Here is a 24,124-nt window from a genome sequence, read left to right on the forward strand (position 1 = left end):
CTGATGTTCTGAAAGAGTTGCAAAATCTGGACCCCTACAAATCAGCTGGGCTAGACAATCTGGACCCTCTCTTTCTAAAATTATCTGCCGCAATTGTTGCAACCCCTATTACTAGCCTGTTCAACCTCTCTTTCATATCGTCTGAGATCCCTAAAGATTGGAAAGCTGCTGCGGTCATCCACCTCTTCAAAGGGGAAGACACTCTAGACCCAAACTGTCACAGACCTATATCTATCCTACCCTGCCTTTCTAAAGTCTTCGAAAGCCAAGTTAACAAACAGATCACCGACCATTTCGAATCCCACCGTACCGTCTCCGCTATGCAATCTGGTTTCCGAGCAAGACATGGGTGCACCTCAGGCACTCTCAAGGTCCTAAACGATAACATAACCGCAATCAATAAAAGACAATACTGTGAAGCCGTCTTCATCGACCTGGCTAAGGATTTTGACTCTGTCAATCACTGCATTCTTATCGGCAGACTCAACAGCCTTGGTTTCTCAGATGACTGCCTTGCCTGGTTCACCAACTACTTCTCAGATAGAGCTCAGTGTGTCAAATCGGAGGGCCTGTTATCCGGACCTCTGGCAGTCTCTATGGGGGTGCCACAGGGTTCAATTCTCGGACCGACTCTTTTCTCTGTATACTTCTGGCCCTTCTTTGGACACTGTGTTAACAAACCTCCAGACGAGCTTCAATGCCACTCTCCTTCAGTGGCCTCCAACTGCTCTTAAATGCAAGTTAAACTAAATATATGCTCTTCAACCGATCGCTGCCCGCACTAACATCACTACTCTGGACGGTTCTGACTTTGAATATGTGGACAACTACAAATACCTAGGTGTCTGGTTAGCCTGTAAACTCTCCTTCCAGACTCACATTAAGCATCTCCAATCCAAAATGTATTCTATAAACGGCTTCCTATTTCACAACAAAGCATCCTTCACTCATGCCGCCAAACATACCCTTGTAAAACTGACTATCCTACCGATCCTTGACTTTGGCGATGTCATTTACAAAATAGCCTCCAACACTCTACTCAGCAAATTTGAAGTAGTTTATCACAGTGCTATCCTTTTTTGTCACCAAAGCTCCAAATATTACCCACTACTGCAATCTATATGCTCTCGGTGGCTGGCCCTCGTCGCCAAACCCACGGGCTCCAGGTCATCTATAAGTCTTGCTAGGTAAAGCCCTGCCTTATCTCATCTCACTGGTCACCATAGCAGCATCCACCCGTAGCACGCGCTCCAGCAGGTATATTTCACTGGTCATCCTCAAAGCCAACTCCTCTTTGGCCACCTTTCCTTACAGTTCTCTGCTGCCAATGACTGGAATGAATTGCAAAAATCCCTGAAGCTTTTATCTCCCTCACTAACTTTAAGCATCAGCTGTCAGAGCAGCTTACAGAACATTGCACCTGTACACAGCTCATCTGTAAATAGCCTACCCAACTACCTCATCCCCATATTGTTATTGTTTTTTGTTGTTGCTCCTTTGCACCCCAGTATCTCTACTTGCACATTTATCTTCTGCACATGCTAAATTGTATTTTTTTCACCACTATGGCCTATTTATTGCCTTACCTCCCTAATCTTACTACATTTGCACACACTGCATATAGAAATTTCTATTGTGTTTTTGACTGTACGTTTGTTTTTCCCATGTGTAACTCTGTGTTGTTTGTGTCGCACTGCTTTGCTTTATCTTGTCCAGGTCACAGTTGTAAATGACAACTTGTTCTCAACTGGCCTACCTGATTAAATAAAGGTGAAATAAAAATTTAAAAAAACGCTGCATATGTCGGCTCAGTCGGAAATTATCTTTACATTTTAACATGGCTCTTCCGCAATACTTTGGTGATACGGATTTAATCTAGCCCCCCATCTAGCGGTCTCTCCTTGTCTGTAGACTGCTTTCCAACATAAGGAAACAAACAAAAATGTAATTTAGTGATTTGGGTGAACTATCCCTTTAACCCTGTCAATCACACAAATCTTGCAGTGAGTTCTGAGAAAAAAAATCACTTCTTTACCACAAAACCTAGAGAAGGGCCAAAGGATGTGTGTGGATTCAACATACCTGCAGAGGTGTTCAAATCTAGATCGACGGTGTCCACAGTTGTAGGTTTTTGCGTACTCTGTGAAACACACACACAGAGAGAGAGAAATGCGTCATATGACCTCCCCCATAGAGAAACTGTGAAGTCATGGGTTAGAAGCTGCTTTGTGGCGTTATGTTATTGTAACGGCAGATGCTTGAGAATGTTTCAGCAGACAGCGTCATTTATACTTCCTTCATACTGTATTGGTGGTCAAAACTACATCCAACTTTGAGGAAAAGGCTTGTTTTTGGAAGCAGGGAAGCAAACAGTAGTCTAGTCTTTGGTCTGTCTTTGGTAGACAGATGTGGCGAAGTCTGTTACAAGTTGTAAGTGTAGAACAGTAGTGGTCATATAACATTTTTAGCTACATTGGTGGGGCATTGTACCCCTACAATGTAAAGTACTTTGCAACCTAGTGAGGAGGGAAAAAAATACTGTATCATGTAAACTCAATTCATGATCATTATCTTTCAGGTGTCTTGTATGAATACATTGAATTGATATGAGTGTGCCCATCTGAAGTCAAATAGTTATGTATGGACTAGCTTGTTATTGCTTGTGTGGGAATGCTGTGTGGCAATATACTGCATGCCAAGACAAATCTGTCAAATCCATTTGATTCCTTATTGAAAATATGTGTCATTATGACCTGCCCTGCCTTTACACTGTGGTGCATTGAGACAACAATTGCAGATTTTTCACATGCAATACATAGACATAGGCAAGCGTGTGCTAATTATTGACACATATCTACAGGCTTCTGAGGGCTAAGCTGTGGCCTTAATTCAAATGCAATGACACACCAATTTAAAGTGACTTTTATTCGCCTGTAGAACAACCACAAGTTTCATCACAGTGAAAATAGCTCCAATCAAATCAAATTTTATTGGTCACATACACATGGTTAGCAGATGTTATTGCGAGTGTAGCGAAATGCTTGTAAACTTCAGCTGTACTTGTAGTGGTTGAGAGTCGCTTAAACTCGGCACCCAGAACAGAATCTCGCCGTCTAATATTTAAATGTTAAAGTCTGTCACAAGAGACTAAAAGTCACTCTAACCAAAGGTTGGGCATACAGTAGAAGTTACCTTGGTGAACCTCTGTCTATTACACAGTGCCAACAAAACACCAGGTCAAAGCAGGAACATCATCCCGGTAAGAAATACAGACAATTTAACTCAGCCACAACCAATCACAAGCACAATTCACCACATCAATACACAGTGTATGGACTTCAGTCTAAACTGCCCTCAAAAGCCATGAAAGTCTTTGGAAAAAGTGCTTGGCTTGGAGAGAAAGAGAGAGAGAGCGTGAGTCTAAGGAAATGGGTAGCAGGAATGTGGAATTACAACTATTTTTGATTCCTGTCCAGTAACTATTTACATTGCAGTCCACCGTCTGTGACATCAGAAGGCAGACTTTATAAATGAATGGACAGAGGCAGGCAGTTTGCTAACACACAGCATTAATGGCACCGCAGCTTTCTTGAGGAGATAGAGCGACAAGAGAGAGCGAGAGAGAACTGGCTAACCCCTGAAGATGGACCGAAGAGATGCTACGCTCCTTGGTTCCCTGCTGTTGTGTATCATCACTCAGGTGAGGGTTGACAAGCTCAAGAATTTCCTTAAGAATTCAAGTTGTCAAACATCTTTTATTTGTCAAAGTAAGCTTGTGATATTTTGGGGAAGAAATGGAATTTAATGTTTGAGGGATGTCATGGGATGATGAACTTGTTTGCAGCATAGTGTATGCACTTGTTTTTGGTAAGTGAATATGTTGGTTCACAAACTGATGCTAAATGTTATCAATACAAATAAAAAACATCCATATACACTATCAGTGGAGGCTCCTCAGAGGAAGAAGGGGAGGACCATTCTCCTCAGTGAATTTCAGTAAAATAAAAATAGTGAAACAATGAAAAAGTTATCCTTTTTAGATAAAACTATACCAAATATATTCACGTCCCCAAATAATTGATTAAAACACACCGTTTTTCAATTAAGCTCTACAGTAGCCTCAACAGCACTCTCTGGGGTAGCACCATGGTGTTGCCGGGGTACAGCTAGTTTCTGTCCTCCTCTCGGTAAATTGACTTCAATACAAAACCGAGGAGGCACATGGTGCTCACCCCATACCTTAGACTTGCACAGTAATTATGACAACTTCCGGAGGACATCCTCCAAACTATCAGAGCTCTTGCAGCATGAACTGACATGTTGTCCACCCAAACAAAGGATCAGATAATGAATTTTGCACTGAAAGCATAAGCTACAGCTAGTTAGCACTGCAATGCATAAATTGTGGTGAGTAGTTGACTCAAAGAGAGAGAACGACAGAAGCACTTAGCTAGTGAATGCAGCTAGCTACTTTAGCCTACTCAAACATCCAGCTCCAACAGAAAGGGATGCTATGTTAGCTAGCTGGCTATGGCTATTCAACATTGAAACTCTTCCAAGTCGAGGTAAGCTTTTGGTTTTATTAATTTATTGCCACCAGGGCCCGAAGGTGTAACTGCTAAACTGCTTGCTGACTATACACTGTACTGCATGATTGAAGCGGGTTTACTAATGCCTTAGTTCTAGTAGCTATGTTGACTATGACGTTAGCTAATATGGTGACAATGATGTAGGCTGTGTGGAGTGGTTTGCGGTTGTGGTATGAATGTTTGGCTTTGAAAGGTTTCTTCGCCTGGTCACAGACAGCTGTTGTGTTGTGCCCTGAAGTCCACAAGCGAATGGAAAAGGTGAGAGACAGCGCGTACATGTGAGAAGGAATTATACAATGAACAAAGTGATCATGCTGTTTTTATGTGTGCTGCTATGAAAGTGAACTGTATTTGTGGGTGATCAGGAGTGTGTTTATTCCACCAATTCAGTTGAAAAACGTTTCTTAAACGGAAGCAAATAGAAAGAAACGGGGATAAACATACTTGAATTTGTCCAATCGAAATTCTTGTTTGCAACTGTTGGACTAATGATTACACCCCAGATAAATTAGATGCAGGCAAGAGTGTACAAGGTGGTATTGAATGTGTCACTGTCTTTTTTTTTGCCTAAACCTGTCGATGTTACATTGAGCTGGGTGAATGGAATATGAACGACAGTCATCCAATATGCTGTAATAGAATTAAGGCCACGCTCATAAAAAAATACGTGTTCTCCCTCATCTTAAACGGCACCGAACACCACTGATACACACCAATTATACACCAATAAATACATCAATATTTCACATCAATACACTAAAAGTAAAACACAATCATAGAAAACAAACACATTTTTCTGTAAAAAGGTCCTCAATCAGCCTTTAGAATTGCCCTAGAGGCACCAATTCAACCAATTTTAGAGAGCGCTGGAAAAAAACTAAAAGCAGATTTACATAACTCAGTGGAGATTGAAGGGATTTCCAGAGTTAGCCATCCCTGAGACCGGGTCTAGTATCAATTAGCCAACAATAAGGTAAGGTAAGGCGGAAGTTTATGCAGGAGGGCTTTGCGTTTGCACTGCAAGAGGGCAGTATTTTACCAGAATTGTCGTAGCAAAATAATCCTGCATCAACAGGATGTGAATGTTTAGTCCATAGTGTTGCTTGATTGGTGGTTAGGCTATTAGCTGAACAAAATTAGGCTACATGAAAAAAGTGCAATACTGTTAATAGTGCTGGGTTTCAGTGAGTGTATTTAAATCACAAAGCTTATCTGCATTTCCTGCAGTGAAAAAAAGTGATCAAATTAAGATTCAACAAACATTTAAGTGATGCTATGAATGACCGGCATACGTTTTTTGCGCATTACATGTGTGCAATATATCCTGTATGATGTTCATGGTTAAAAAATCCCAGGTTAGACGATTCCCTTGCAGCTTATTCCCTGCTGATTCCAGAATACCTCCAATTGGGATTTGGGGAAGCTGTAAGGATTTGAACCCTACAGGTTACACAAACAAATACACACAAAGTACAGTAACATTTATAGTACAGTCATAGACAAAAAAGCCTTAACCCCTACAGTCAACAAAAGGCTACCGGTGAAAACTGCAGTCTCACACACATTTGATTCACAAACGCTACTGCAGTTAATCATCCTACTGTCAACCCACATGTGTTAGGTGTGCTGCCAGCTATGCGGGGGCCCATGTCACAACTGCCCCTGGCCCGCACCACGCTGCCCTCTGGGGGTGTCCACGGTGCTGGATGGGTGCCGCTGCTGCCAGGTGTGCGCCAGACAGGAGGGTGAAGACTGCACGGAGAGGTTTGTGTGTGACAGCCAGCAGGGCCTGCAGTGTGACTACAGCGCCAGCTACCCCGGTGGTCCTGGAGAGTGTGTCAGTGAGTACAGCGCTACCCTGTTAAACCAGTCCCAGGTCTGTTTGTGCTGTCTTGCCAACTGTGAGATATATCTGTTTGTGGTATCTTGCCAACTGTAAGATATATCTGTTTGTGGTATCTTGCCAACTGTAAGATATATCTGTTTGTGGTATCTTGCCAACTGTGAGATATATCTGTTTGTGGTATCTTGCCAACTGTAAGATATATCTGTTTGTGGTATCTTGCCAACTGTAAGATCCAACTACAAGACAGTTGGCAAGACAGCGCAAACAGATCTGGGACCAGGCGACTACTTTGCAGGGTACAAATACTGTACAAAGCCTCAAAACATTTCCATTATGTGATCATGGTAATGATAATAAGAACTCAAATGGAGTGAGATGTAAGAGTGTATCCCAGTTTTCATGCACAGCAAATCTTTGACTAAGATGAATGTTGAATGTTCTATTTCATGGCCATAAATAATAGGAAAATAGCCAAGAACTTAAATGATTTAGGATTGGGAATGGCAGCCATGGGTAATAATCCCACAACATACAGTTGGATACAACAAGTATTGCGACATTGATGTTAAAGGCAGCCATTAGAAGTGTTCAAAAAGTAAAAAAATATATGCACTCTGGATAAATGTCTGCTAAATGACTCAAATGTTATTTTAGTACACATGTCTTCACCCTAGATTTGACACCACATACAGTGGCAAGAAAAAGTATGTGGACCCTTTGGAAATACCCAGATTTCTGCATAAATTGGTCATAACATTTGATCTGAGCTTCATCCAGGTCACAAGAACAAACAAACATAGTGTGTTTAAATTAATAACACACAAACAATTATACGTTTTCATGTCTAAATTGAACACACTGTGTAAACATTCACAGTGCAGGGTGGGAAAAGTATGTGAACCCTTGGAGTTAATAACTGGTTGAGCCTCCATTGGCAGCAATAACCTCAACCAAACGTTTTCTGCAGTTGTGTCAGGAAGAATTTTGGACCATTCCTCTTTACAAAAAGGTTTCAGTTCAGCAATATTCTCGGGATGTCTGGTGTGAACTGCTCTCTTGAGGTCATGCCACAACATCACAATCGGGTTGAAATCAGGACTGAAATGTGAATACCATTCTTGTTTAGTGTTTTACGTATCGTAGACTTGTCAACAGAGATGTTAGCATGTTCCAGAGATTTCTGTAAGTCTTTAGCTGACACTCTAGGATTCTTCTTAACGTCATTGAGCATTATGCGCTGTGCTCTTGCAGTCATCTTTGCAGGATGGCTATTCCTAGGGAGAGTATCAACAGTGCTGAACATTCTCCATTTATAGACAATTTGTCTTACATTGGACTGATGAACATCAAGGCCTTTAGAGATACTTTTGTAACCCTTTCCAGCTTTATGCAAGTCAACAAGTCTTAATCTTAGGTCTTCTGAAATCTCTTTTGTTCGAGGCATGGTTCACATCAGGCAATGCTTCTTGTGAATAGCAAACTCAAACTTTGTGAGTGTTTTTTATAGGGCAAGGGAGCTCTAACCAACATCTCCAATCTCGTCTCATTGATTGGACTCCAGGTTAGCTGACTCCTGAGTCCAATTAGCTTTTGGAGAAATCATTAGCCTAGGGGTTCACATACTTTTCCCAACCTACACTGTGAATTTTTTAATTATGTATTCAAAATAGACAAGAAAAATACAATAATGTGTGTGTTATTAGTTTAAGCACACTATATTTGTCTATTGTTGTGACTTAGATGAAGATCAGATCAAATTTGATGACCTATTCATGCAGAAATCCAGGTAATTCCAAATGATTCACATACTTTTTCTTGCCACCGTACGTTGTCACAAGCAAAAATTTAAGCAGAACACATCCACAGATGATGGAATCTCTATTGCACTCCACACTGCCCTTTCCCGCATGGACAAGAGGAACACCTATGTGAGAATGCTATTCATGGGCTACAGCTCAGCGTTCAACACCATAGTGCCCTCAAAGCTCATCAATAAGCTAAGGACCCTGGGACTAAACACCTCCCTCTGCAACTGGATCCTGGACTTCCTGACAGGTCACCCCCAGGTGGTAAGGCTAGATAACAACACATCCGCCATGCTGATCCTCAACACAGGGGCTCCTCAGGGGTGCATGCTCAGTCCCCTCCTGTACTCCCTGTTTACTCATGACTGCACGGCCAGGCATGACTCCAACACCATCATTAAGTTTCCCGATGACACAACAGTGGTAGGCCTGATCACCGACAACGACAAGACAGCCTATATGGAGTAGGTCAGAGACCTGGCCATGTGGTGCCAGGACAGCAACCTCTCCCTCATCGTGACCAAGACAAAGGAGATGATTGTAGACTACAGGAAAAGGAGGACCGAGCACGCCACCATTCTCATCGATGGGGCTGTAGTGGAGAAGATTGAGAGCTTTAAGTTCCTTGGTGTCCACATCACCAACAAACTAACATGGTCCAAGCACACCAAGACAGTTGTGAAGAGGGCACAATAAAACCTATACCTAGTCTCCTGAGGAGACTGAAAAATTTGGCATGGGTACTCAGGTCCTCAAAAGGTTCTACAGCTCCACCATCAAGAGCATCCTGACGGGTTGCATCACTGCCTGATATGGCAACTGCTCGGCCTCTGACCGCATGGCACTACAGAGGGTAGTGCGTACCGCCCAATAATACATCACTGGGGACAAGCTTCCTTCCATCCATGACCTCTATACCAGGCGGTGTCAGAGGAAGGCCCAAATAAATTGTCATATTCTCCAGCCACCCTAGTCATAGACTGTTCTCTCTGCTACCGCATGGCATGCGGTACCGGGGCGCCAATTCTTGGTCCAAGAAGCTTCTAAACAGCTTCTGCCCCAAGCCATAAGACTCCTGAACATCTAATCAAATGGCTACCCAGACTATTTGCATTCCCCCCCATTTTACGCCACTGCAACTCTCTGTTATTATCTATGTATAATCACTTTAATAACTCTACCTATAAGTACATATTATCTCAATAACCTCGACTAACTGGTTCCCCCGCACATTGTCTCGGTACCGGTACCCCTTGTATATAGTCTCGCTATTGTTATTTTACTGCTGATCTTTCAGTACTTGTTACTTTTATTTCTTATTCTTATTCATATTTTTTAAACTGCATTGTTGGTTAGGGGCTTGTACGTAAGCATTTCACTGTAAGGTCTAAACCTGTTGTATTCGGAGCATTGCGAGTAATGCAATGTGATTTGATTTTGTTTTGATCCGCTTCACCTAAAACTCAGCAAAAAAAGAAACATCCCTTTTTCAGGACCCTGTCTTTCTAAGATAATTTGTAAAAATCCAAATAACTTCACAGATCTTCATTGTTAAGGGTTTAAACACTGTTTCCCATGCTTGTTCAATGAACCAGAAACAATGAATGAACATGCACCTGTGGAACGGTCGATAGAGACACTAACAGCTTTCAGACGGTAGGCAATTAAGGTCACATTTATGAAAACTTAGGACACTAAAGAGGCCTTTCTACTCACTCTGAAAAACATCAAAAGAAAGATGACCAGGGTCCCTGCTCATCTGCGTGAACATGCCTTAGGCATGCTGCAAGGAGACATGAGGACTGCAGATGTAATGTAATGTCCGTACTGTGAGATGCCTAAGACAGCGCTACAGAGAGACAAGACAGTGAGAGGACGTTTCTTTTTTTGAGTTTACTTTAAAAAAGTTCACTCTCTCACTTCCCCATCTATTCCTCTCTCTGTGACCAGGCCAGAACATGCTGGGATGTGAACTGAACGGCATGCACTTCGAGGAGGGCCAGACATTCCAGCAGTCGTGTGCACAGCTGTGCCACTGCCTGGGTGGCGGGGTGACCTGTGTGCCACTGTGCAGCGATGACCTACAGGTTCCTGCCACAGCCAACTGCCCCAACCCTCAGCTAGTGCGCCAGCCTGGGAGGTGCTGCAGGGAGTGGGTCTGTGAAAGCCTGGACAACAACATTTACCCAGACACTATGGCTGCAGGTACAGTACTCAATAGGCAAAAATATGAAAAAAATACTGATTAGGAATGATTAATAGTAATTATTTATTTATTTTTCATTTTACAAGAAAAATCTCAAAGTGAATAAAATAAAAAGATAAAATGGAGAAATAGTAAAAAAAACTAAAACTAATATAATTTGGAAAGTATTCAGACCCCTTGACTTTTTTTCCCCTCATCAGTTTAATCACAATTCCCCATAATGACAAAGCAAAAACAAACAAAAAACATCCCCCAGAAATATGACATTTACATAAGTATTCAGACCCTTTACTCAGTACATTGTTGAAGCACTTTTTGGTCAGGGAGGTGACCAAGAACCCAATGGTCACTCTGACAGAGCTCCAGAGTTCCTCTGTGGAGATAGGAGAACCTTCCAGAAGGACAACCATCTCTGCAGCACTCCACCAATCAGGCCTTTATGGTAGAGGGGCCAGATGGAAGCCAATCCTCAGTAAAAAGCATGACAGCCTGGTTGTATTTTGCCAAAAGGCACCTAAAGGACTATCAGACCATGAGAAACAAGATTCTCTGGTCTGATGAAACTAAGATGGAACTCTTTGGCCTGAATGCCAAGCTTCACCCCAGGTGGACACCATCCCTACGGTGAAGCATGGTGGTGGCAGCATCATGCTGTGGGGATGTTTTTCAGCAGGAGGGACTGGGAGACTAGTCAGGATTGAGTGAAAGATGAATGGAGCAATATACAGAGCGCTCAGGACCTCAGACTGGGGTGAAGGTTCCCCTTCCAACAGGACAACGGGACTTAGCACACAGCCAAGACAATGCAGGAGTGGTTTCGGGACAAGTCTCTGAATGTCCTTGAGTGGCCCAGGCAGAGCCCTGACTTGAACCCGATCTAATATCTCTGGAGAGACCTGAAAATAGCTGTGCAGCAATGCTCCCCATCCAACCTGACGGAGCTTGAGAGGATCTACAGAGAAGAATGAGAAAACTCCCCAAATACAGGAGTGCCAGGCTTGTAACTCCATACCCAAGAAGGCTCGAGGCTGTAATCGCTGCCAAAGGTACTTTGACAAAGTTTTTTATTTTATTTTAAAATGTACCTTTATTTTACTAGGCAAGTCAGTTAAGAACAAATTCTTATTTTCAATGACGGCCTAGGAACAGTGGGTTAACTGCCTGTTCAGGGGCAGAACGACAGATTTGTACCTTGTCAGCTCGGGGATTTGAACTTGCAACCTTTCGGTTACTAGTCCAACGCTCTAACCACTAATCTACCCTGCCGCCCCGAGTAAAGGGTCTGAATACTTATGTAAATGTAATATTTAATTTTCTATTTTTTTCAAAATAAATTAGCAAAAATGTCTAAAAACCTGTTTTTGCTTTGTCATTATGGGATATTGTCTGTTGATGAGGGAAAAAAGGATTTGATCAATTTCAGAACAAAACTGTAACGTAACAAAATGTGTAAAAAGTCAAGGGGTCTGAATACTTTCCGAAGGCACTGTATATTTGAAATTTGTCCTAAAGATGCGAAATGTCTTACAATGTGAGATTGGGTTGCCAATATGTGCAATCAATTTCAAAGATGCTGGGCTCATTCACTCGTGACAATTGCGACATTCCCTTGACATTGTGGTGTCCTATAAATCATGATTTGGTTAAATTAGGACACAACAATTAAATTAAATTACATTTAAAATTAGGACACAACAACCTTGAGGGTTAAGTCGAGGCATAACATTTGGAATGCCTCACACAGGAATGCCTCTTCTTCAACCCTGCTCGCCTCGCATGGACAAATTCCACAACGCCTCCCAACTGCATACTGTAACTACCTTATGCAAACATTTTGAAAGGAAAGCTAAAGTTGGCAATCAAGCTGAACTTTCCATTGTCTGTCCATTTTGTTTACAAGAACAATATTTTTTAAAACTTTACAGGTTGTCAAAGTGTAATGTTTTTTTATATCTACAGTTAATCTGCAGGAGACATTTAAAATAAAGTGGTCCCAAAATAAAGATGTATTTTTCTTTCATTTTCTTTTCTTTTAAATACTTAAAGGGATACTTTGGGATTCTGGCAATGATGCCTTTTATCTACTTCCCCAGAGAGATGAACTCATGGATACCATTTTTAAGTTGATGTGTCCAGTATGGTAGTTTCACGATCCAATGCAAACTAGCATTAGCGCTGGAAGTCTATGACTGGAAGTCTATTGGTATCTGCTAGCATGCCAGTCATTGCGCTGATGCTAGTTAGCATTGGCTCTTGAAACTACTTTTAACTTCCTTCATACTGGACACATAAAAATGGTATCTACAAATTCATCTGACTCTGGGGAAGTGGATAAATGGCATAATTGCCAAAGTCCCAAAGAATTCCTTTAACTACAAATGGATAATTTTGAATTACACATCACAGTAACAAAATAGAGAATCCCTTGGATCCCTTGGTCAAAATGTGGAAAATATGTAGCAACAACTTGGTGTGACGTTAAAGTCTTGAAGTAACTTACGTGCTGCAGTGCGATTTACTGCTTGTTTGCCAGGATAAAACATCTTCAAGGCACAACACAGAGGAATTTGGATGTATCACTGATCTTTAATAAGCTTTATGTATCGGCCTCACAGCCTTCGTCAGAGCTTTGACGAAGACCCGTGATACTATCAAGAGCAGTGTGCAGTTTATTTGTTCAACTATTGCCTTTTTGACAAAAGGGTGCAGTTTAATTGAACCTGCATGGCAGTGTTTACACAGGTCAATTCAGAGGTCAAAATAACATAATGGAATCCTTTTTTTTTTACTATTAATAACAGGTAGACTATTGTTTTGGAGTAACCCTTTAATCGTTGCACTCATTATACCTTCATGAAATACCAGCTTTATGAATGTTACAGTATCATTAAAAAAACGTTCTTAATAACAATGTTCTTAACACATGTTATGAATGGTGTCATAAAGGTTTTATGAATGCCTTATGTACGGATACCCTCTTCAAGTAAAGTGTTACCCTTTTTTGTAGCTAACCTGTTGATGCTTCAACTGAAGACATGTGTGTGCAAGGAGTAGTTACATCATACAAATAGGCAGTATGTATTGAATCCAGAAGTCACCTATATTTAAGCATTTAAAACCACAATATTCATATTTAATGGACAAGAAATGCACATAACATTTCCTTTGTGTGTAATAGCATAGCCATATCAATATCCTCACATAACAAACCCAATGAGTATACAAATGGACTAACAGCATCACATTGCCCTTGTCTTTCAACACTACCCAGTGGAGAAACCACCAGAGAGGGAGAGGGTGCGTCACGGATTTCGTGGTGATGGTGGTGGGGCTCAGTCTCAGGGCCAGGGCCTGAACTCCAACTGCATTGAGCAGAGCACAGACTGGAGCCCCTGCTCCAGCAGCTGTGGCCCAGGTGTCTCCACCCGCAGCTCAAACAAGAACTGGGCCTGCCGCCTGCAGACCCAAACCAGACTGTGCCAAGTCAGGCCATGCCAGGCCACTGCCGTGCCTCGCAGCAGGTCGCATGTGGTGAGTGGGAGCAGCGGTCTCCGCCTTTCTTTACCTCAAACACTCTCAAACACTCAAATACTCTTACTGCTGTCTGGCCATTTTGTTTTCGAGGTTAGTTGAGGTAGAATGGATTGCCACTTGAGGTGGGTGGACAGTTTGGCCATTAGAAATGTTTTGCTTTCATTGTTGTACCTCACTTTTTGGCAAATGGGATGAATTACTTGATATAATTTACATTGTACCTTTACTTAGATACAGCATTGACCATAAATTGACCATAAATGTGTGCCATCAGAAGAACTGCATCATGAAGAATTGTATGGAGAGTTGTCAAAATGTCCTAATATTTCAAAGTCCATGTTGATCAACTAAAAGTTGAAGTTAGAGATCATTTAAAATCATTCAATGTTTTAAATTGAAGTCCACTGTTATGTGTATTGCAGGGAACTGGTGCCTGCGATAGTAGTTTCAGGTCTCCCGTGCCCATTCATCTGGAGCACCAGGGCTGTTTGAGCACGTGGGCCTACAGGTTCCGGTTCTGTGGCCTGCAGTGTCTGGAAGGCCGCTGCTGCAGCCCCTACCACACCAGGACTGTCAACATGGCCTTCCGCTGCCCCCAGGGCAGGATGATCCACCAGCAGGTGATGATGATTGAGTCCTGCTCCTGCCACCACTACAATTGTCCCCAGGCCCCATTCACAGCCTACAGGAGAGCCATTCCCTGGCTTTAGAGTATAGGACCGTGGAGAGTGAAATAGCCCCATAGCCAGAGATGGGCAAGCCCTGTCAGTGAAGATACTGGACAATGACATATGAATAGGAATCGAAGAGTAGGGTAGGATTCAATCAAACTTGCACTGTGGGAAAAAACACATGGTTCCTGCGCTGTTGAAAAAGCACCATTAGTTTAACCCAGTAAATATAGTCAACTGCTTTGCATTGCTTAGAATATGTGTAATAACAGTGTTAACAATTTCCGCAGTGCAGGTTTGATTCAATTTCATCCTCTATTTGATTTTGAATATTGATTAGGGCCATTTAATTTAAATTAATACCTCCATCATCAAGATTCTTAGAAAAGGTGTCTGTGTGTGAGAGAGAGAGAACGAGAGAGAGAAAAAGAGGGAGAGAGAGAGAGGGGATGAGTGACTAGTTGATTGAGTGATGCATGGTGGTGGATGGAGGTGGAGGCCTATAGCGGCCGTTTCGGTTACCTCAAAGTAAATATGGAACTGAATGTACAGTAGGAAGTTACTGTAAGTAAAAATAGGTTGGTGTCAATTCCAAGTGACCTTCATGCGCAAGCTTAGCTGTCAGTCATAACTTCTATAAACTGTAAGTATTTTGTTATCAGTCAAATAATTTTTTCAGTAATATTGTTATTATGCTATGTTACAATGAGGATAAAGACACCTGAATTACTATCTTGTAGATTGGTATGGTTAATAATTAAAACGTCAATGAAATATTTAAATTTCCCACATTCATGCCTTAATAGCCTATTCACACTGGGAACACACTGGTTGAATCAACATTGTTTCAATGTCATTTGTCAACCTATTGTGACGTGGACTCTACATAGAAAATACATTTGGATTTGTAAAAAGTAATCAACCAAGTACTATTTTCATTTTATTTCAACCAGCATTGTAAACATTAAAATTAGAGTAAAACTTAAACTTAAATACAACGACTTAACCTGACTCACAGGTTGTTACGCCAGTCTAATTTCAACATAATCATCAGAACTATGTAAACAAATTGTGTCGAAAATTCCACATAAAAAATATTTTTCATCCTATGCTCATGCATTCGGAAAGTATCCAGAGCCCAAGGGGTCTGAATAGAGTATGCAAAGCTGTCATCAAGGCAAAGTGTGGCTACCTTGAAGAATCTAAAATCTAAAATCTATATATTTTTTAACACTTTTTTGGTTACTACATGATTCCAAATGTGTTATTTCATAGTTTTGATGTCTTCGCTATTATTTTACATTGTATAAAATATGAGTAAGTGTTTCCAAACTTTTGATTGGTACTGTAAGTACTCAGTACTTTGTTAAAGCACCTTTGGCAGCGATTACATCCCAAGTCTTCTTGGGTATGACGCTACAAGCTTGGCACACCTGGGAGTTTCTCCCATTCTTCTCTACGGATCCTCTCAATCTCTATCAGGTTGGATGGGGAGCATCGCAGCACAGCTATTTTCAGGTCTCTCCAGCGATGTTTGATCGGGTTCAAGTCTGGGCTCTGGCTGGGCCACTCAAGGACATTCAGACTCTTGTCCTGAAGCCACTCCTGCATTGTCTTGGTTGTCTGAACCTTCGCGCCAGTCTGAAGTCCTGAGCGCTCTGGAGAAGGTTTTCATCAAGGATCCCTCTGTACTTTGTTCCATTCATCTTCCTCTCGATCCTGTCTCCCAGTTCCTGCCGCTTAAAAACATCCCAACAGCATGATGCTGCCACCACCACGCTTGGTGGAGTGCTGCAGAGATGGTTGTCCTTCTGGAATGTTCTCCCATCTCCACAGACAAACTCTGGAGCTCTGTAAGAGTGACCATCAGGTTCTTGGTGTAACGGTTTTCCTCCTCCTCTTCGTCTGAGGAGGAGAAGCGAGAAGGATCGGAGGACCAAGATGTGGCGTGGTAAGTGTTCATGATGTTTATTTTAAAGACAAACTGAACACTAAAATACAAAAACAGTAAACGTAACGTGAATAACCGAAACCGAAAACAATACCGTGTGGTGAACAAACACAGACACGGAAACAAACACCCACAAACAAACAGTGAAACCCAGGCTACCTCTCACGCCTTGGTCATAGTATATTATGTTTGTCTTCATTTATTTGGTCAGGCCAGGGTGTGACATGGGTTTTTGTGGTGCGTTTTTGTCTTGGGGTTTTGTGGGGTGTCTAGCATAGTCTATGGCTGCCTGAGGCGGTTCTCAATCAGAGACAGGTGATTATCGTTGTCTCTGATTGGGAACCATATTTAGGTAGCCTGGGTTTCACTGTGTGTTTGTGGGTGATTGTTCCTGTCTCTGTGTTTGTTGTCACAAGATAGGCTGTATAGGTTTTCACGTTCCGTTTGTTGTTTTGTTTTGTTCGTTTGTTCTATTTCATTAAAGAACATGAGTAACCACCACGCTGCATTTTGGTCTGCTTCTCCTTCTACAGACGAACGTCGTTACACTACCTAAGTATGATTCTCAATCAGAGACAACTAATGACACCTGCCTCTGATTGAGAACCATGCTAAGCCGAAACATAGAAATCCCAAAATCATAGAAAAACAAACATAGACCGACCACCCCAGCTCACGCCCTGACCATACTAAATAACGACAAAACAAAGGAAATAAAGGTCCATCACTCATTCATATATCCTTATGTACATATTCTTTATCCCCTTACACTGTGTATAAGTCGTTTTTTGGAATTGTTAGTTAGATTACTTGTTCGTTATTACTGCATTGTCGGAACAAGAAGCACAAGCATTTCGCTACACTCGCATTAACATCTGCTAACCATGTGTATGTGACAAATACATTTGATTTGATTTGATTTGATTTTGATTTGAACGTGACACTTGGTCACCTCCCTGACCAAGTCACTTCTGCCCCGATTGCTCAATTTGGCCAGGCGGCCAGTTCTAGGAAGCCTCTTGGTGGTTCCAAACTTCTTCCATTTAAGAATGATGGAGGCCACTGTAGTGGTTAATTTCTGTGTTATCAAATGAGGAGAGACAAACTTATCACACAAGTCAGAGTTATACTTAAACTGAAACTTTATTAGTGAGAGCAATAGCGATGGCTGGTTGATGAACCACACTCAGATGATTTGTTGAGAGCCCTGACACAAAGGATACAAATACCTTTTTATAGCAAAGATACACCGGGGGCGGCAGGGTAGCCTAGTGGTTAGAGTGTTGGACTAGTAACCGAAAGGTTGCAAGTTTGAATCCACGAGCTGACAAGGTACAAATCTGTTGTTCTGCCACTGAACATGCAGTTAACCCATTGTTCCTAGGCCCGTCATTGAAAATAAGAATTTGTTCTTATTAACTGACTTGCCTAGTAAAATAAAGGTAAAATAAAAAAATTGTCTACATAGCAAACAACAGGTGTGTGGAATGGGTCACAAGGTGAGACTCGATAATTGAGAAAGGAGTATCTCCCAGTCAGATAGCATATGCTATGAAGACTGTTCTTATTGTACAGAGTTTGGCCCAAGGCTCAGATGACATCCCTGGTACTTCATAGTACATAAACACCAACTCATTCTATGGCATAAATCAATTGTCAACTCCAGATACCCCTATCTCAAGTAAAACCCATGTCCTTGACCACACGCCTAGACGAGCTCACAGAGGAGAGTGAGCATCTAAGTCATACACAATCCCAGGATAGGTGCAACATCAGAGATGATGTACAATGGTTCCAGACACTACCCCACACATCCTGTCTCAGAACGTATCTCCCCCAAAGCCGAAGGAGGGAGTGACTGGGCACAGATATTGTGGAGACAAGTAATTGGTTCCCTATTAATCACACCATCCCTTTACATGGTTTGTAATAGGTAAAGATACATATCCACATATGAAGACAATGTATCCTTCTGTCCTCTTCTCTTTCTGATATTATGTATAGCAACAGGGACATGTGATAGAGAAGCCTGACTTCTCCCATTTCTGGGCCCCAGGTGACTGAGGCCCATCTGAGGTCTGAATGGATACATTCTAATAACAAGAGTTCAACAGTTCAATCATATAAGCATATTATGCAGATAAGACATCTTAATGATCTATGTTACCGAGCAAATTCTGATTATTCTGCCACACCACTGTGTTCTTGGGGACCTTCAATGCTGCAGACATTTTTTGGTACCCATCCCCAAATCTGTGGCTCGACACAATCCTGTCTCAGAGCTCTATGGACAATTCCTTTGACCCCATGGCTTGGTTTTTGCTCTGACATGCACTGTCAACTGTGGGACCTTATATAGACAGGTGTGTGCCTTTCCAAATCATGTCCAATCAATTGAATTTACCACAGGTGGATTCCAATTAAGTTGTAGAAACATCTCAAGGATGAACAATGGAAGCAGGATGCAGGATGCAGAGTTCTATTTTGAGTCTCATAGCAAAGGGTCTGAATACTTATTTAAATAAGGTATTTCTGTTTTAGAGTTTTTTATAAATTAGCAAAAATGTCTAAAACCTGTTTTTGCTTTGTCATCAATCAATCAAATGTATTTATATAGCCCTGCGTACATCAGCTGATATCTCAAAGTGATGTACAGAAACCCTGCAATGCAGGTGTAGAAGCACGGTGGCTAGGAAAAACTCCCTAGAAAGGCCAGAACCTAGGAAGACACCTAGAGAGGAACCAGGCTATGAGGGGTGGCCAGTCCTCTTCTGGCTGTGCCAGGTGGAGATTAATAGAACATTGCCAATATGTTCAAATGTTCATAAATGACCAGTAGGGTCAAATAATAATAATCACAGTGGATGTCAAGGGTGCAACAGGTCAGCACCTCAGGAGTAAATGTCAGTTGACTTTTCATAGCCGATCATTGAGAGTATCTCTACCGCTCCTGCCGTTTCTAGAGAGTTGAAAACAGCAGGCCTGGGACAGGTAGCACGTCCAGAGAACAGATCAGGATTCCATAGCCGCAGGCAGAACAGTTGAAACTGGAGCAGCAGCATGGCCAGGTGGACTGGGGACAGCAAGGAGTCATCAGGCCAGATAGTCCCGAGGCATGGTCCTAGGGCATGGTCCGAGAGAGAGAAAGAAAGAAAGAGAGAAAGAGAGAGAGTTAGAGAGCATACTTAAATTCACACAGGACACCGGATAAGACAGGAGAAATACTCCAGATATAACAGACTGGCCCTGGCCCTAGCCCTCCGACACATCAACCCACTCAAGTGACGCACCCCTCCCAGGGACGGCATGGCAGAGCACCAGTAAGCCAGTGACTCAGCCCTTGCAACAGGGTTAGAGGCAGAGAATCCCAGTGGAGAGAGGGGATGGGGGTATTATGTGTAGATTTCTGAGGAACAACATTTATTTGATACATTTTATAATAAGGCTGTAACGTAACAACATTTGAAAAAAGGGAACGGGTTTGAATATTTTCCGAATGCTCTGTGATTGAAATTAATTTCATATTTGATTAGACATATTTGATTTGACTTCGTTTCAATGTTGATAGTAAAAAGGCATGTTTGATTCATTGTAATTGTTTCAACATCAGGCCATCAACCTAAATAAAGGGAATATTTAAATAAAATGTGAAGCCACAGTTCAACAATTCCTGCCTGAACAGTGACTACTGGTATATGAGGGGTAATGCACTTCAGTGAGAACACGTCTAACATCTAGATGCATACCCCTATGTACCCTGCATAGCTTTGGAAACACGCTGCGTTCATTTCAGCTGAGCTATCATGTCAACACATTTAAATGTTGAACATACTCATTTGCATAGACTACCAAAATAACATTGAATAGTGAAAAGTCACTCCTCTAACGTTTCTTACACAAGCTGTATGTGAAAGTGAACGTACATTCGGAGTGAGGTTTGGTTTATGCGGGCTACATTGACATCTGATTTGCCCAAAGGACAATAATTTCAGCATGAAGCTAGGTGTACTTTCATTCATCCCATTGTTGATTGGATCTTCGGAAGTTTAGAAGTAGTAACATTAGCCCTATAAATGGGATACCAAATTCGTGATATTAGCAATACACTTTTACCTTTGGATATTGTCTTTTATATGTGTTATTCATAATATATACAGTATATACCATCCAAACTGAAGATTTCATCTCCCTCAAGTGTTGATTTGGTTGCGTTCATTCAATATCCAGTTTGTCTGCAAATGAATGACTGATATGTTGGATTCACGTCTCTATCGCAACCAAAAATCTGTTAAAGAACAGCACTAAATCAAATAAAACTTTAAATGCACTTCAAATGAAGTTTGATTGGATTTAGTCCTATTTGATTTTTTGGTTGAGATGGAGACGTGAATCTAATGTGAATTATTAACTTGTAGGTTACATTTGAAATCAACCAACCGTCCTTCATATAAAAGAAAATATCCAAAGGTAAAAGTTTATTATTAATATCATGAATTTGGCATCCTATTTATAGGGCTAATGATAACGACATCTAAATGTCCAAAGCTCCAATCAACCATGGATGAATGATACATAGCCACACTTTGACATAAGGGTGTCCTTTGGGCAAATCAGATGTAAATGTGGCCTACATAAACACAACTTCACTTCGAATTGACTTTCGCATACAACTTGTGTAAGAAAAGTTAGAGGAGTTACTGTCAACTATTCAACGTGATTCAGGTAGTCTACAATTTTTTTTTGTATGGATCCTCATCAATGTCTAAATATGGTTACATGATAGCTCAGCTGTACTAGCTGCAGGGGGTTTCCAAAGCTAAGCAGGTTACATAGTGGTAGGCATCTGTATGGTAGGCTTGTTCTTACTGAAGTGCATTATTCCACATCATTATCAGTAGGAGTCACTGTTCAGGCAAGAGTTGTTGGACTGTGGTTCCATATTTTAAGTCAATATACCTCTTTATTTAGGTTGATGGCATGACATTGAAACAATGACATTGATTAAAAAATAACATTTTACTATCAACATTGAAACAAGGTCAAATGAAATATGTTTATTCAAATATGAAATTCCACAAAACTTCCTAATATTGAGTTGCACCCCCTCCTTTTGCCCTCAATTTGTCGGAGCATAAACTCTACAAGGTATCGAAAGCGTTCAACAGGAATGCTGGCCCATGTTGACTCCAATGCTTCCCACAATTGTGTCAAGTTGGCTGGACGTCCTTTGGGTGGTGGACCATTCTTGGTACACACAGGAAACTGTGGAGAGAGAAAAACACAGCAGCGTTGCAGTTCTTGATACAAACCGGTGTGCCTGGCATCTACTACCATACCCATTCCAAAGGCACTTAAATCTTGTCTTGCCCATTCACCCTCCAAATGGCATACATACACAATCTATGTCTCAATTGTCTCAAGGCTTAAAAATCCTTCTTTAAGTGTCTCCCCCCCTTCATCTAAACTGATTGAAGTGGATTTAACACGTGACATCAATAACTGCCCATAGCTTTCACCTGGTCAGTATATGTCATTCTTAGTGTTTTGTACACTCAGTACAAAGGATGAAAAATATTTGTTACATTTCTACATGGAATTTTTGACTCAATTCCAATGTATAGATAGTTCTGATGATTATGTTAATGTAACAGCCTGTTAGTCAGGTTAAGTCATTGTACTTAAGTTTAAGTTTTCCCTAATTGCAATGTTTACAACGCTGGTTGAAATGAGATGAAAACAGTAATCTACTGGTGATTACTTAAAAAAAATATATTTCACATCACAATAGGTTGACCATTGAAACAATGCTGACTCAACCAGTGTGTGCCCAGTGGGTTGTTACTCATATCTTGATTTGCAGTAATAATTGCAGGATACTATAACTCTGTTAATTTACCTTTCGAATACAGTATCACATTACCTCCTGTAAACGAATGGAATTATCCTTATATCTAAGGAAATGGGTGTAAACACTTTTAGTTTCACATTAGGTCGTCATGCGCAGCATGTTTGTGTACGGCTACGATTTTTGAAGAGTGTCCATGTCCAAGTTTGATCTCATTAACTTCTGAGCGTCATCGATTGATATTCTTCTGCAATACGAAAAATAGATTGTGTCTTGACTTCACTCTGATTGAAAAGAACGAAGATGAAAATGTCAGAGGACCACGACGCGCACGTTCTCAACATTACCACATGTACAGAAATTAACCGGTCTTTTACGCACAGATTTTTGCCAGCGGTGTTCGTGCTGGTGTTTGTCATCGGAACATTTGCAAACTTCTGTGGGTTAAAAACTGTTTTTACACGCTGGAAGAAAATTGGAAGTATGAACATATTTATTCTCAACCTTGGAATAGCGGACTTGCTATACCTATTTACATTACCATTTTTGGTTGTCTATTACGCGCTAAACAGTAAATGGATATTTGGACAAACATTCTGCAAGATCACCAGATTCTGTTTCAATTTGAATCTCTACGGCAGTATCGGGTTCCTGACATGCATCAGTATTTATCGATACCTTGGTATTGTGCACCCAATGAACGTGATGGGAAGAATCAACACTCGCCACTCGGTGGCAATAAGTTTTCTTGTCTGGATTTTGGTTTTTATTCAGATACTTCCCGATATGTTCTTTGACAAGACAGCACCAAATTCCTCAGATGCGTGCTATGACTCGACAGCCGACCACCTTATCAAGGATTACCTGCCGTATAGCATTGGCTGGACTGTTACCGGATTCGTTATACCATTGCTCGTCATTCTTGCTTGCTATGGACATATAGTAGTGGTCCTTGCCACCAAAGCCAACGTCAATACTTTATTGAAACAGAGGTGTCTAAAACTAGTCATCATCTTGACTGTGTTATTCTCAATTTGCTTTATCCCATACCATGTTTTGAGAAATCTCAATTTGAAGATAAGGATTTTGAAAATGGAAGGCACTTGCAAAGCAAGCTTCGATGACATCTATGTTGCTCATCAAATCAGCCGCGGCCTGGCTTGCCTGAATAGCGCAATCAATCCGTTGATTTACTTGATTGGAAATGATGATTTTCTCATGCGCTATCATAATGTCACCAAACGAGCCAGGATGTCTCTTGTTCATTGGACTGGTGCTGTAATTTACCGCAAGGCAGATCCACCAACAGAATAATTTCAACCAGAAAACTTTGACCAGCTAGTTATTTAAACCAATATTGTACCAAAGGCCTGTATGTAAATATGCTGTACTCTATGCTTTATTCATCATTCTCTGAGTATTTTATTGTGTTATGTGAGAGCCTGTGAGTGGCTGAATGCACTTGTGTAAAGTGATATACTGTTCCATTTAGTCAGTGATATGTAGAGCTATATCACTGAAAAAAAAAACTCAATATGCATTTCTGATATTACATAAGAATGACAGGTATTCCAGCATCCTATTACATACCAATGACTGAAGTATTCCTCTGTTTTCAATAAACAATACAAATGTGTCAAGCTCAAAGGACTTTGTCCATCTTACCTTGTCCTTGAG

At 41.2% G+C, this 24,124-nt stretch overlaps 2 protein-coding genes across 2 annotated transcripts; both read left to right on the forward strand.

Annotated features, from left to right (window-relative positions):
• Positions 1 to 3,643: 3,643 nt before the first annotated feature.
• On the forward strand, positions 3,644 to 15,407 carry LOC109891277 (WNT1-inducible-signaling pathway protein 2-like). Its single transcript, XM_020483732.2, has 5 exons — positions 3,644 to 3,700; positions 6,211 to 6,430; positions 10,191 to 10,445; positions 13,718 to 13,977; positions 14,403 to 15,407. Exons 1-5 carry the CDS (start codon positions 3,644 to 3,646, stop codon positions 14,688 to 14,690), a joined length of 1,080 nt encoding a protein of 359 aa, XP_020339321.1. The 3' UTR covers positions 14,691 to 15,407.
• A 6,985-nt stretch (positions 15,408 to 22,392) lies between these two features.
• LOC109898046 (P2Y purinoceptor 1) lies at positions 22,393 to 24,088 on the forward strand. The gene has a single exon (XM_020492842.2). The coding sequence runs from the start codon at positions 22,751 to 22,753 to the stop codon at positions 23,759 to 23,761; it is 1,011 nt and encodes a 336-aa protein (XP_020348431.1). The 5' UTR covers positions 22,393 to 22,750; the 3' UTR covers positions 23,762 to 24,088.
• The last annotated feature ends 36 nt before the right edge of the window (positions 24,089 to 24,124 follow it).

The sequence above is a fragment of the Oncorhynchus kisutch genome, linkage group LG1 (genome assembly GCF_002021735.2).
Source record: "Oncorhynchus kisutch isolate 150728-3 linkage group LG1, Okis_V2, whole genome shotgun sequence".
Taxonomy (NCBI): domain Eukaryota; kingdom Metazoa; phylum Chordata; class Actinopteri; order Salmoniformes; family Salmonidae; genus Oncorhynchus; species Oncorhynchus kisutch.